This window comes from Oncorhynchus tshawytscha, linkage group LG13 (genome assembly GCF_018296145.1).
Source record: "Oncorhynchus tshawytscha isolate Ot180627B linkage group LG13, Otsh_v2.0, whole genome shotgun sequence".
NCBI lineage: Eukaryota > Metazoa > Chordata > Actinopteri > Salmoniformes > Salmonidae > Oncorhynchus > Oncorhynchus tshawytscha.
Genome location: NC_056441.1, coordinates 11165014 through 11180248, shown reverse-complemented (window position 1 = coordinate 11180248; position 15235 = coordinate 11165014). Strand labels below are relative to the sequence as shown.

Genomic DNA, 15235 nt, shown 5'->3' with positions numbered 1-15235 from the left:
ATGTAGTCATGGCTCTATGTACTGTAGTACTGTGCGCCTCCAATAGTCTGTTCTGGACTTGGGGACTCTGAAGAGGACTCTGAAAAGACCTCTGGTGGCATGTCTTGTGGGTATGCATGGGTGTCCGAGCTGTGTGCTAGTAGTTTAAACAGACAGCTCAGTACATTCAGCTTGTCAACACTTCTTACAAAAACAAGTAACAATGAAGTCAATCTCTCTTCCACTTTGAGCCATGAGAGATTGGCATGCATGTCATTAACATTAGCTCTCCGTGTACTTTTAAAGGCCAGCCGTGCTGCCCTGTTCTGAGCCAACTGCAATTTTCCCAAGTCCCTCTTTCTGGCACCTGACCACACTACTGAACAGCAGTCCAGGTGTGACAAAACTAGGGCCTGTAGGACCTGCCTTGTTGATTAGTGAGTAGTGCTTTATTATGGACAGACTTCTCCCCATCTTAGCTGCTGTTGTATCAATATGTTTTGACCATGACAATTTACAATCCAGGGTTACACCAAGCTGTTTAGTCACCTCAACTTGCTCAATATCCACATTATTCATTGCGAGATGTAGTTGAGGTTTAAGGTGAAAATGATATCAAAAGTTTAACCATTGCAACATTTGATATACAGTCACATTTACTGTGGTTGTCTGATGCTTTTGAGTTCACATCTGGCGATGCCTCATTGCGATTGGCTATTTCCCATCATTTGCAACAATTTGAATGGGCATCATCATCATCTCCATCATTCCTTTGTGGTACCTCAAACTGTCTTGATTACCAGCTGAGATAAACGTTTATGAGTTGATTTGACTCCTGGCTCAGAGTTTGTCTGGGCAGTGTCTTAACATCCTCCTAAAACCTGTTCTGAGCTGGGAGTTTTGGTTGTCTTAAAAGAGATTTTAAGGATTCCTATGACCTTCTATGAGTTGCTTTGTGGATACGGGCCCTGCTGGTAACTCACAGCTCATGAAGTCTCCTAAATATCTGTCGACTAGGTGGGACTTTTATGGCTAAATAGGCTTTTATTTTTTACCCGTAAGAGTAAAATATCTCTGTTCTCGGCACTCTGAGACGCTTTGTGGATTTGGGCCCAGATCTCTCAACAGCTTTCTACATTTTACTCCATATTCAGCTACTCAAGACATTTTCTCCCTTACGTAGAAAATGGACACTCCATCGAAAGAGCAGCCAGTGACTCATGACATCTAGAGAGGAATTAGCCTTGAGGGTAGGGTCTACAGGACGCTGCGGATAAAATTAGGTCTATGTTAGAACTATTTATAGACACCTGTATCTACAACACAGTATGGGTGAGATTTTCACAGTGCAAAAGAAGTGGGCAAAGTGCAGAAATGACCATAACCTAATTCAATTTGGCAGCGTGGTTTAATTAAATTATACAGAGCCTATTTTCCAAGTCTTTGTCACTTCCTGCACTCCTATCAAATATTTAGCTGTACAACATGAATTTTATATTACATAAGAAGTTGAAATTTAATAAAGTTGAGCCAATAAGAGGAGGATGTGTGTGTGTGTGTGTATATATATATATATATATATATATATATATATATATATATATATATATATATATATATATATATATATGTATATATTCCATTAAGAAATGGCACATCATGACATGAAAAAGCTATATTTAAGAATGAGTAGGTCACGAATACCTGCTGGGTTTCTGATGGACTTAAATGGAACGAAAAATGTAAAAAATGATGACTTTAGAAACTGCTTTGAGAAATAACACTTTGGATGTGACTGTGAACAGGTTTCCTTTTATCTAAAATAACGTTTGAAAAAAATATTGCTGTGAGATGCTGTGAGAGGATTGCAGTCATAATCAGAGACGGGACGTAACTGACCAATCATTTCCGGGGTGTAACTGACCCATCATTTTGGGGATTAACAGAACACATCTGGGACACATTTCACTGCCAGGGTTAAATTGAACCCCTTTGGATATAACATTTAGCTATACATCTTTTTGCCATATAGAAATGTGCTATATTGTATATTTAAATACATGTATGGATCATTAATACCCCATAGTCCTTGGGCTTTCGCCTCCCCTTTGTGTTGGTTGAGTATTGATCCACCAATGCATCCTTCCATCTCTAAGTCTTCCACTAAATCTCCATGGCTGGATTTAAAATGTTGCCTGTGTCCTAACGTACAAATGAAAAGTGCTTACATACCAACATTTGTTTTTTTTGCTCCTCATTGGCAGTCACTGTCATTTCCAATAATTACAGACAATAGCAACATTCTCCCCTCATTTGCAAGGTAATTTGATGTTGGTGAAGGAAACAATATCAAGTTAGTGCCTTTCTCTAACTTGCTTTGCTCATCCATGTTGTGTCTTGTGCAGCTGCTTGTCCATTTGGAAGAAGCTCATTGAGACCTCACAGACAACAACAACAACATTGAGACCTCACAGACAACAACAACAACATTGAGACCTCACAGACAACAACAACAACATTGAGACCTCACAACAACAACAACAACATTGAGACCTCACAGACAACAACAACAACATTGAGACCTCACAGACAACAACAACAACAAAAAAACAGGAAAAAATGATACACTGCCTTTATACTCAGCTATGACTGTCCTGATTGCCTTGAAAATCAACTCAATAAGGAATTAGCATGCAAATGGCTACAGCACACTAGATGAAAGCGAGATGCTGTTTACATCGGTTTGATCAAAAGCCAGTTGAGCAGTGAAAGTAATTCATGTAGAAATGGGTACATGTCAAGGTAATCAGGGCAAAGTACAAAAGCCGAACCATTATGAGAGAGATTATCACAGCTGCAAAGGGCTAACACAACATAAACTATGCTCGTCTCTCTTAAAGGTGCAATCTACAGGAATCGCTCCACCATTTCCTGGTTGCTAAAATTCTAATTGTTCGCCTAATTTCAGTTTATGTGACTAAACAAGCAGTGCAGAAAATCCTTGTTCCATCTAAACCACTGTGAAATATCTTTTCAATAACCAAACATATTGTATATGAAACTGGGGTACAGTACAAAACCGAACGTAAAAGACACAAAAAAATAACATTTTAAGAACAGGAAGCATAGAAATAGCTCACATAGAACTGATCTACCATGTCTTAGACTTGCATTTAACATGAATGACAGATCTATAAGTCACATTTCTATGTGAATTTGGTCAGGTTGCTTAATTAAAAAGTTACATATTGTAGCTTTAATTGAAATGAACACAATGGATTTCACTCCAATGAAATTCATTTATAGTTGTTTCCGATAAATATTTAGACTGATTTTCAATTCAATATACCAATACTCCCTCTGTACTGGTCTTGGCCAGCACAGTGAGCATATGGACAAAGCAAATGAAATAACAATATCATCTGTACTCTTGCTGTGTTGCGTATTCACATGAAAGTACCACAACAAAAGTCAATTCTCAAACCAAACACACTTCCTCTGAGAAGGGAACGCTTTTACAAGGATTAACCTGATACAACGCAGCTTAAAGTGAAACAATTTCACCTATTGTTCCCTTATTAAAGTGTTCACCTAATCCACCCTGTACTGTACACCACTGCTCTGAAAAAGTATGAAGCAAAATAGAAAATCAAAGCTTCTGTGTTTGTGTGTCCTTGGGAAAAATAATCCCTTTGTGACTTGGTAGGTGGGAGATGAATCTTCTACTCACAAGTTCCGAATGAGTTTTTATTATGTGGTTTCTCTGCTGCCTTGACCAGGGTTAAGTCAGTAAGTAAGTACGCCAGTTTAAGACAGAGCATGAGGGGGAAACTTAATGACAATCCCACTACCTTTACTAGGAGTATATTGCATATAAGACCCAATACATCACAGGAGGTTGGTGGCACCTTAATTGGGGAGGACTGTCTTGTGGTAATGGCTGAAGCAGAATGGGTGGAAGGGTATCAAATGCATCAAGCATATGGTTTCCATGTGTTTGATGCCGTTCCATTAGCGCCGTTCCAGCTATTATTATGAGCCATCCTCCCCTCAGCAGCCTCCTGTACACTACATGTAAATGAATTATATGATACTGTAAATAATTGCATTAATGTAAAAGGTATAGAGGATGTTACAGTGACCATATTACCGCCACACCGACAGTCACAAGTCATGACCGCAGTCAAATTTCACGTGACAGTTGAGTCACGGTAACTGGGCTTCTCAAAACTGAGCCCTGATGTTAAAAGAGGATCCCAGCGTTCTCGTGCTGCTATATTTTTTGCTAAATTCTTAAAATCAAGCACATTAATCTGCTTTAAAACCAGTGTAGCCTAACAGGCATATTAAAAACGTAACTGCACGTAACCTCCATAAACTATTGGAGTGCTATGGATGACAAGTTTTTTTTGTGTGGGCCATTCGTATTATTTAGTAGGCTATATATAAAGACCAGATTAAACTGAGAATAGTCTAATGGGTGAGGATATTATCAAGTGCTTGTCATATTGTGAATGAGAGACTGATGAAGTGTGTACAGTCTGCACAAGAAACAAAGCAGAACTCATGCCTTTCATGCAACTTTTTTCAAATCATCATTAGTTGTATCATGCAGCCTTAGAACGTATTAGAAATATTAACATATAGCCCAACATTTGTATCACAACTAAAGTTACATAAATTACTCAAAATGAAGCATATAGGAGGACCAGTTTCTTTGTTAACCTCTCAACACAGAATAGCAGCATGTGTTCACTCCCTCAAATCATTTGGGAAAAAATGGCCTTTCTATTTCATTCAGCTGTGTTCAATTGTATTCTTTATTACTATAAAATAATGTAATATCTCATATATAATTATAAGCACATCTTGTCTGCTAAATTATCTAGTGTAGCCCACAGTCATATGGCATAGACTGATCAGGGCCTAACATAAGGACGACTCAGAATATGCTATGTTCTGAATTAGGCTACATTGTCTTCATATCACAATCTTTCTTTAGATCTGCCTAAAATAAATCACGGATAAATTGTGATTGTGTAAGCTATATTACATGGAGGTTATTCCACAGGTCCGTATCAGTGGCTTGTAGGCTATATTACATGGAGGTTATTCCACAGGTCCGTATCAGTGGCTTGTAGGCTATATTACATGGAGGTTATTCCACAGGTCCGTATCAGTGGCTTGTAGGCTATGCGTGGAAGGCCGGGGATGCTAAACGTGTTCATATTACAGTTTTTCCCAATTGTTTACACACTACAATTGGAACTTGAAACGTAATCACCGAAACCTGAAACTCATGTACTAAATCCTGTCTGCAAAATTGCAATCTCAATTCCTGCTTTACACTTTTTTCAAAACACTACACACAGTTCTCTACATTAGGCACAACTTTCAAAATTAAAATCTCTTTAGTCCCTTTGGAAAGCAACGCCAATCACAATGCCAAGCTCTATACACCAATTAGAAACACCCACTCCTCACAGGTGTAAACACTAGTTGCTGAATTGTTCACTGAGAAATCAGAGCTTTTGTAATATAAAAGGCCATATATGAGCTCTCCTGTTTTGGAGGAAAATGGAAGTCAGTGGTGAAGCAAGAGCTAGAGGTGAAGGAATGAGAGGAAGAGGAGGATGAGGAAGGACAGTTGTCTCAGATGAGATCAGGGCCACATTGGTTGTCCATGTGCTCAACCATGGGTTGAGTATGAGGAGGATGAGGAAGGACAGTTGTCTCAGATGAGATCAGGGCCACATTGGTTGTCCATGTGCTCAACCATGGGTTGAGTATGAGGGAGACTGGGCAGAGAGTTCAGCCCAACCTGAGCCGCTACAAGGTTGCATCTATCATCCGTACATTCAGAAATGACAGCCGGTAAGTTACCTACCATCTACACTATGCTCTTTGTGTATGTATACTGTAGTATACTGCAGTCTGACATATCAGTAGGCCTCTGTTACTCAGTGATTGTTGGCCAATGTTACAGTAATGTCATTTCATATGAAAAGAAATTAGATTATTTTAGTTTACTGTAATCCATCATATCATATTTGTGGATCTTCTGCAGAACTAAGAGACAGCCAGGCCACGGTGGAAGACACCAGCTGTTCACACCAGAACTGAGAGACGGTCAGACCATGGTGGAAGACACCAGCTGTTCACACCAGAACTGAGACGGTCAGACCATGGTAGAAGCCACCGGCTGTTCACACCAGAACTGAGAGACAGTCAGACCATGGTGGAAAACACCAGCTGTTCACACCAGAACTGAGACGGTCAGACCATGGTGGAAGACACCAGCTGTTCACACCAGAACTGAGACGGTCAGACCATGGTGGAAGACACCAGCTGTTCACACCAGAACTGAGACGGTCAGACCATGGTGGAAGACACCAGCTGTTCACACCAGAACTGAGACGGTCAGACCATGGTGGAAGACACCAGCTGTTCACACCAGAACTGAGACGGTCAGACCATGGTGGAAGACACCAGCTGTTCACACCAGAACTGAGACGGTCAGACCATGGTGGAAGACACCAGCTGTTCACACCAGAACTGAGAGACGGTCAGACCATGGTGGAAGACACCAGCTGTTCACACCAGAACAGCGAGACGGTCAGACCATGGTGGAAGACACCAGCTGTTCACACCAGAACAGGAGACCGGCTATTGTGAACATGGTGGTGGCAAACAATACCATTAGACTACGAGAAATCCAGAACCACATAATTGCAGACAACACAATATTCAATAACATTCACCAGGTGGGCTTGTCTACACTGGACCGTGTGTTACAGCACAACCGAATCCGGATGAAACAGGTCTACAGGTTGTCATTTGAGCGAAACTCAGAGACAGTTAAAGAACAGCTCTATGAATATGTGCAAGTAAGTACTATACAGTGAATATCAGCACTGTATAGACACATTGGGGTGGCAGGTAGCCTAGTGGTTAGAGCATTGGTCTACTAACCGAAAGGTTGCAAAATCTAATCCCCGAGCTGACAAGATAAAAAAACAAGGCAGTTAACCCACTGTTCCAAGGCTGTCATTGAAAGTAAGAATTTGTTCTTAACTGACTTGCCTAGTTAAATAAATAAAAATGACAGTACTGTAATCCAGTGCATTCTAGTTCTATGTCAGATGTCTGTTTCAGAGAGTCATGGAGCTGGATGCTGCTGCAATTCAGCATGTTTATATTACAGTTTTTTCCAACTGCTTACACACGTTTTCAAAACTGTCTCCTTTTTTTCAAAACTCTACACACAATTCCCAAAACTGCACACACAAAATGCAAAATGCCTCACATCTCCTTCAAAATGTAACACTGCATTCAAAATGCCTCACATCTCCTTCAAAATGTAACACTGCATTCAAAATGCCATGAACACATGTCAGAATGAAGCATTTGCATCAAATGGATCAAATGCATCAAAACACTGCTTTCATAATAGTACATTTTCGGATATACCATGTAAACACTGTTGTTCTAAATCTAAAGTTCTTTGGTCTTTCATAGGCTTATATCTACATTTCAATACAATGTTCTACAGTGAAAGTAATCTGCTGAGAGGGGTAACAAGTACACTGTAAACACCAATGCAATGTAGAAACAGAAAATATTTATTAGGCCAAACATTACTGTTGTATACAGTAGTATACAACAAAACCATAAACATATGTAAACCAAAAGTATATTCTTTAGAATACAGTAAAGAACACAATTGTGTGTGTGGGGTCCCGGGGGGACAGTCCAGGAATTGGTAGGGGGGGAGGGCAGTCACCAGTGCTAAGCTACCCTTCATCTCTTCTCCGGAATGGGTCTGGCCACAATACTTTGTCCACATCACAAGATACGCTTTCTCTTGCCAAACATCGAGGGAAGTATCTCCTAGCGTGGCGTATCCAACCTTGGACAGAGGCACCCTCTATGTCCCCACATGCGTCCTCCATTGCCTGGAGAAGCGGCATGTGGGCATAGGGTTGGCGATCATACACTTTCCAGCGCCGGTCTGAGAATAATTCCTCTATGGGATTTAGAAAAGGTGAATATGGGGGTAGGTACAAAACTACAAATTGTGGATGGGTGGCAAACCAGTTTTGGACCAGAACAGCCCGGTGAAAACTAACATTGTCCCATAAAACCACAAATCTAGCAGGCTCCTGATCTGGATCAGGGACAAACATTGTGTAAATTGCATCCAGAAAAGTGAGCATATGGCCGGTGTTGTACGGACCCAGTGTGGTGTTGTGATGGAGGACCCCGTTTTGAGTGATGGCAGCACACATAGTTAGATTACCCCCACGCTGTCCAGGGACATTGGTAAATGCCCTCTGTCCTATTACATTTCTTCCGCGGCGCCTGGTTTTGGTGAGGTTGAATTATGGACGCCACTGTAAATCGACTCAAGTTGGGCTGGACTCTCAGTCCATCCTCTCTCATGGTCAAACCGTGGTTGATCACATGATCAACAAGTGTTGCCCTAATCTCATCAGAGATGGCTCTCCTTCCTTCTCTTCTTTGCCCTCATCCTCTTCTTCATCTTCCTCTCCCTCCTACTCCTCTTGCTCTCTGTCCATTGTTGGCATCCCTTGTTCAAAACAGGTAATCTGACCTATGACCTATTTATAGGCCTATACTACAGTAAAGCAGTGATTGGTTAGTGATCAGTTAAGCTATTAGTGTTTGCACATGTTTGCACATGTGAGGAGTGTGTGTGGTGAATAAGTGTAGCATTTTGATTGGTTGTGTTTGGAAAAGGAAAGCAAGTCCCTTCCTGTTAGATTGTTGTGTTTTAGGTAGATAATTGTGTGTAGTGTTTTGAAAAAAGTGTTTTATGCAATTGACAACTGAGTCAAAGGCTGAGAAATAGCTTATGGTTTTGGATATTTGGTGTGTAGTTATGCACTTTAAGTGAGAGGTTTCAAAAATCTAGTGACATGAAAAGATTTTGTGTGTAAGCAGTTGGAAAAAACTGTAACATTGTTGAGGCTGCCTTCAACCTAGCCAAAAGACGGGGACGGACCATTACTGGCCACCATGCCATTGTAAATGTCCCTGGACAGCGAGAAGGGAATATCACCAGCCAGCAAGGCGTCCTCCATCACCATGCCAACCATGGTCGCTACAACACCGCCCTTCTCATTGTATTCCTGGACACACTACATGGCATCCTCATTCCAGCCGAGCAGAGGGGTGGACCAGAGCAGACCAGGTATGTTGTCATCAGGGACAACGTGAGTTCCTACCGGGCTGCTCTGGTCCGCAACTGGTTCATCGATCACCCACAATGTATTGTTCTATACCTCCCACCATATTCCCCATTCCTAAACCCAATTGAAGAGTTATTTTCGGCATGGCGATGGAAGGTGTATGACCGCCATCCCCTCGCACACACGCCTCTTCTCCAGGCAATGGAGGATGGATGTGGTGACGTTGATGTGGGGGCTTTCGGCGGCTGGATCCGTCACTCCAGAAGATTATTTTCCTGCTGTTTAGCCAGGGAGAACATGGCTCGTGATGTAGATGAGGTGCTGTTGAGCCAGGGAGAACATGGCTTGTGATGTAGATGAGGTGCTGTTGAGCCAGGGAGAACATGGCTTGTGATGTAGATGAGGTGCTGTTTAGCCAGGGAGAACATGGCTTGTGATGTAGATGAGGTGCTGTTTAGCCAGGGAGAACATGGCTTGTGATGTAGATGAGGTGCTGTTTAGCCAGGGAGAACATGGCTTGTGATGTAGATGAGGTGCTGTTTAGCCAGGGAGAACATGGCTTGTGATGTAGATGAGGTGCTGTTTAGCCAGGGAGAACATGGCTTGTGATGTAGATGAGGTGCTGCTGAGCCAGGGAGAACATGGCTTGTGATGTAGATGAGGTGCTGTTTAGCCAGGGAGAACATGGCTTGTGATGTAGATGAGGTGCTGCTGAGCCAGGGAGAACATGGCTTGTGATGTAGATGAGGTGCTGTTTAGCCAGGGAGAACATGGCTTGTGATGTAGATGAGGTGCTGTGGCCAGACCGAAATAGGAGGCAGGATGCAGCCTAATGTCTTTCTTACATTTTGCAGGTGTTTTTGTCTATTTGTGTTTAGAGTTTTTTGATGCAAAAAAAAACATTTTGAAAAGAGAAAACAGTTTTGAATGCAGTGTTTGCTTTTGCTAGAGATTTGTAGAGTTTTGCGTTGTGCGTTGTGTTTAGAGTTTTGGGAAAATGGGCCAAAGATTCAGCAAACGTATGTAAACAATTGTGGAAAACCGTAATTAACGGTCAATTAAAGTAGGACTGGCAGTTATTTACATGACAATCACAGACTGACAAAATTTCATGACCCCCCCCAGAGCCCTAATAGGGTACATTTCAACAAACAAATTATTTCTGTTTTTCACTTGGCTGCGTTGACCTTAATGAAATAGGACCATCAGGACAGGGTGAGAATACATAGAGGTCAGAGGTCAAGATCTAGGACCTCAGTATTACAACCATTACCCTTGTTCATTATGTGGTCGTTAATTAGTGTAGATTAACAATAAACCAGGTCTCTTGAAAAAATAGTTTTTTTGACCTTAATTGGATAAAGGTGTTCAGAAACCAATGTTTAAAAATGTAATTAAAGGGTATACAGTGGGAGTGCTAAGTACAATGGAAACAGGAATACTAGCAGCTTGTTGTGTCAGATCACATAGAGGTCATTGGATCTCTTCCTATCCTAGTCACACACATGTTGTAGCGTGTGCTTTTGTAGCCTGCTGCATGTCCATGCTCTTGGGTTGAAAGGTCAAATGTAGACATTTAAAGTGTAATTTTTTTTGTGACAGTTGTGTTTTCTACTCCTGCTTGTGTTTGCAGTAAAAAGGCTTAATATTTAATGGGGAGGCGGGGGGAAGAGGAGCGACAAGGAGCCATCTGTGTGTGTGTGTGTGTGTGTGTGTGTGTGTGTGTGTGTGTGTGTGTGTGTGTGTGTGTGTGTGTGTGTGTGTGTGTGTGTGTGTGTGTGTGTGTGCGTGTGTGCGTGCGATGAGTGGGATCGGTTATGCTGTAAGTCTGTCTGTCGTCTGCCTTTGATCTGATTGTTAAGGAACTCGGCTGAACAATGTAGCTGAGGAATATTATACATCAAAGAGTAACTAGGGAATTATAACGTGTCTTTTTTTTCTTCCAGCGATCACAATAACAATGTGTTCCCTGGGAATCTAAGATGTGGTAAATATGAAATATGAGATCTGATTTGATATGAGAATGTTTCATATAATGGGTTCAGCTCGTATGTGCATGTCATCAGACATAGAGCATAGTTATTATGAAACCTCCACTGTAGAAAGACATTGATATGACCAAAAAATATGTGGACACCTGCTCATCGAATATCTCATTCCAAAATCATGCATGTTGGTATATTATGCGGGGACTTGCTTCCATTCAGCCACAAGAACATTAGTGAGGTTGAGCGCTGATGTTGGGCAATTAGGCCTGGCTTTGACTGTGACTGTGTGTGTGTGTGTGTGTGTGTGTGTGTGTGTGTGTGTGTGTGTGTGTGTGTGTGTGTGTGTGTGTGTGTGTGTGTGTGTGTGTGTGTGTGTGTGTGTGTGTGTGTTGATGACCTATATACAGTAGACAACCATTTGGAGTGCAGTAATTCATTGTGCATGTCCACAAACACACACACACACACACACACACACACACACACACACACACACACACACACACACACACACACAACACACACACACAATCAAAATGTGTTCTTTCAAGTCAAAAGCCACGGGCTTATGTTCTGTTGTGCTTTCTTGCTGGATCATGTAGTTTCACATATATGATTGAACCTTGAAAGAGGGCGCTGTTACTCCCGTTGATGGTCCAAAGGTATTTAATTTGCCGTGGGTTTGATGGATGGCGTATATTAACATTGAATGAAGACTTTGGTAGTGGCATTACTAAGGCGATTGAATATACAAATATTTAGTAGACTAATAATAGTAAAGATACTTTACACTTCAGAAAGAAGTGTAAAGTGGGGGGGAACTGATTTCATCCATTCTGGTGCCTGAGATTACTTTGTCAAAAGATCACTCTACCGGTACCTGCATATATTCATTTAATCTTGAGTGAGTGAGTCTCTTCTGTTCCTCATTAGTATTGCGTGTGGATAAACATAGAAGTAGTGTGTGTGTGTATGTGTGTGTGTGTGTGTGTGTATGTGTGTGTGTGTGTGTGTGTGTGTGTGTGTGTGTGTGCGCGCGTGTGTCCGTGCGTGCGTGCGTGTGTTTGGTGGGAGGACCCCAGGTAAATTAATTTCTGTAAAAAAATATGGTCTTTTAAAAGTTATGATGTTATCACTATCACATTTTAATCCTGAACTACTGACATGACCTTTAACCTTTTCAGTCTTCTGTCATGCTCCTCTGATGTGATTTGTATGATGACTCAGGGGAAATGTGTCAGACACTAAACATAAAGGACAACAGTGTCAATCAGACTGAAAGACATATGAAAAAACAAAAACCGACTAGTCGAAAAACGATCACTTCTCCTTAGTCATACTTTAGGGGTCAAAGAACATAACATAACATCCGGCAAACTAATCTACATGTCAACTACACGTCAACTGGTAATTGTATGAGTGGCTAAGCATGACAAATGATCGTCAATGATGACAAAGAAACAATTACATGATTTCCTTCATCATCAATGGTATAAAGGACAATAATGATAGGTCATTGCTTCTAACAAGGGCTGCGTCTACTCTGATCTTTTTCCCACTAATTGGTCTCTTGACCAATCACATCAGATTTTTTCATATTGGATCTTTTTCAGGGCTGATCTAATTGGTCAAAATACCAATTAGTCCCCCCAAAAATTAGAATTGGGCTGTCTGTGTAGTTGCAGGTACATATTTAGAACATTAAATCTGAAGGTTTAATTTCTATCTGTGGTAAATAACACCAGAGCTCTTGTATTCTCCATGCAGTCTCAGCTGGAAGTGTCTATTATAATCATCCTCTGATCCAGGGTTAGCCTCACACACACACACACACACACACACACACACACACACACACACACACACACACACACACACACACACACACACACACACACATACACAGGCACACACACGCGCACACACACGCACACACAAAAGTGTCCAAAACATAATGGGACCTTTACTGTATTAACAACAGCAGTTACAATGGGTGTGTTAGTTATGTTAGTAAATAGCCATGTTTTGGTACAGAGCTGCAGCACACACACACACACGCACACAGAGAGAGAGAGAGAGAGAGCGACAGGGAAATGAGACAACTCAGTGTTTTCTCATTCTCTTATCAGCAGCAAAGACCCAAAATGACTCTTTAATTGAGGTGAAATGAAGATCAAACCACACTAACGCAGGATCTGATTATCCCTAATTTGGGACATTTCTTCAGGGAGAGCCCATGCAGGAAGACATGTAGGAAGACATGCAGGAAGACAACATGTGTAGATGGTGTAATGCAGGAAGACATGCAGGAAGACATGTAGGAAGACATGCAGGAAGACAACATGTGTAGATGGTGTAATGCAGGAAGACATGCAGGAAGACATGCAGGAAGACATACAGGAAGACATGCAGGAAGACAACCTCTGTAGATGGTTTAATGCAGGAAGACATGCAGGAAGACAACATGTGTATATGGTGTAATGCAGGAAGACATGCAGGAAGACAACATGTGTGGATGGTGTAATGCAGGAAGACATGCAGGAAGACAACATGTGTGGATGGTGTAATGCAGGAAACATGCAGGAAGACACGCAGGAAGACATGTAGGAAGACAGCATGTGTGGATGGTGTAATGCAGGAAGACATGCAGGAAGACAACATGTGTGGATGGTGTAATGCAGGAAGACATGCAGGAAGACACGCAGGAAGACATGTAGGAAGACAACATACATTTTTTTTATAAACATTTATTCCTCTGTACATCTCCCCAGCAGCCATTTAGATTATGCCAATCTTGTTGGCGACATCCAATGCATCGTAATCTGGAGCCAGACACACTTATGCCTTCTTCTCACCGTCAGGCCTGATGAGTGTGTTGACCTTGGCCACATCAATGTTGTAGAGCTTCTTGATGGCGTGTTTGATCTGGTGCTTGTTGGCCTTGACGTCTACGATGAAGACGAGGGTGTTGTTGTCCTCCATCTTCTTCATTGCCGACTCTGTCGTCAGAGGGAATTTAAAAAAAAAAAAAAAAAATTTTTTTTTTTTTACCTTTATTTTACTAGGCAAGTCAGTTAAGAACAAATTCTTATTTTCAATGACGGCCTTAATGATGGCATAGTGGTCCAACTTATTCCTGCGAGGGGCACTCTTCCGGGGGTACTTGGGTTGTCTGCGGAGGCGCAGGGTTTTGGGGCGGCGAAAGGTTGGGGAGGTTCTTATCTTCTTCTTCCTCTGGCTGTGGACTCCCTTCAGAACAGCCTTTTTGGCCTTCAGGGCCTTTACCTTGGCCTCAGTCTTGGCAGGGACAGCCTTTCTCATCATGGCACCGAAGGCGAAGAAGGAAGCAGGAAGACAACATGTTTGGATGGTGTAATGCAGGATGGGTCTCCTCTAGTAAGGAACAGCAGTTGTTTACAGATGAAGACAATATCTAAGACCAAACACATGTTTCTGAAGCCTCCTGTTAATGTACCATATGTGATTCTAATTGCTAACTTGAAGGATCCTAATAAAGAAAGTTGTATTCCAACGGGGCATTACGAACAACTTCCTTTCAATGTGGATGGACCGCACAGGCAGGAAGCTAATCCAACATGTGTTTTTCCATAGAACTTGGATACAGGTATTCATACAAGGCATGACAGAATTCCATCGGAACACTGAGAAAAAGCCTCTGGATGAAAGTGAGTTTTTGGTTTCAGATTTGTTTGTCGTTGGTTGCCAGATTTTCAATGATTGGGCTGCCAAGTTTTTAATCAATCAGAGGGTTAATCAAATCAAAGTGGGGTAGAATAGAGAGCTCTGCTTCTATGAGCCCTTCTTCTTTTCTCCACTCAGGGTGAACAGAGGGTCATGCAGTCTGACTTCTGGGGCTTCCTGTCACTCAGGGTGAACAGAGGGCCATGCAGTCTGACTTCTGGGGCTTCCTGTCACTCAGGGTGAACAGAGGGCCATGCAGTCTGACTTCTGGGGCTTCCTGTCACTCAGGGTGAACAGAGGGCCATGCAGTCTCACTTCTGGGCAATCCTGTCAGAGATGACACAAGAGTTGTGT

The 15235-nt window shown here is 41.9% G+C and overlaps 1 protein-coding gene across 1 annotated transcript; it reads right to left on the bottom strand.

Annotated features, from left to right (window-relative positions):
* Positions 1 to 13934: 13934 nt before the first annotated feature.
* On the bottom strand, positions 13935 to 14521 carry LOC112265851 (60S ribosomal protein L23a-like). Its single transcript, XM_024443399.2, has 2 exons — positions 14285 to 14521; positions 13935 to 14194 (listed from the first exon to the last, which is right to left on the bottom strand). The coding sequence occupies exons 1-2, from the start codon at positions 14501 to 14503 to the stop codon at positions 14018 to 14020; spliced, it is 396 nt and encodes a 131-aa protein (XP_024299167.1). The 5' UTR covers positions 14504 to 14521; the 3' UTR covers positions 13935 to 14017.
* Positions 14522 to 15235: the final 714 nt, after the last annotated feature.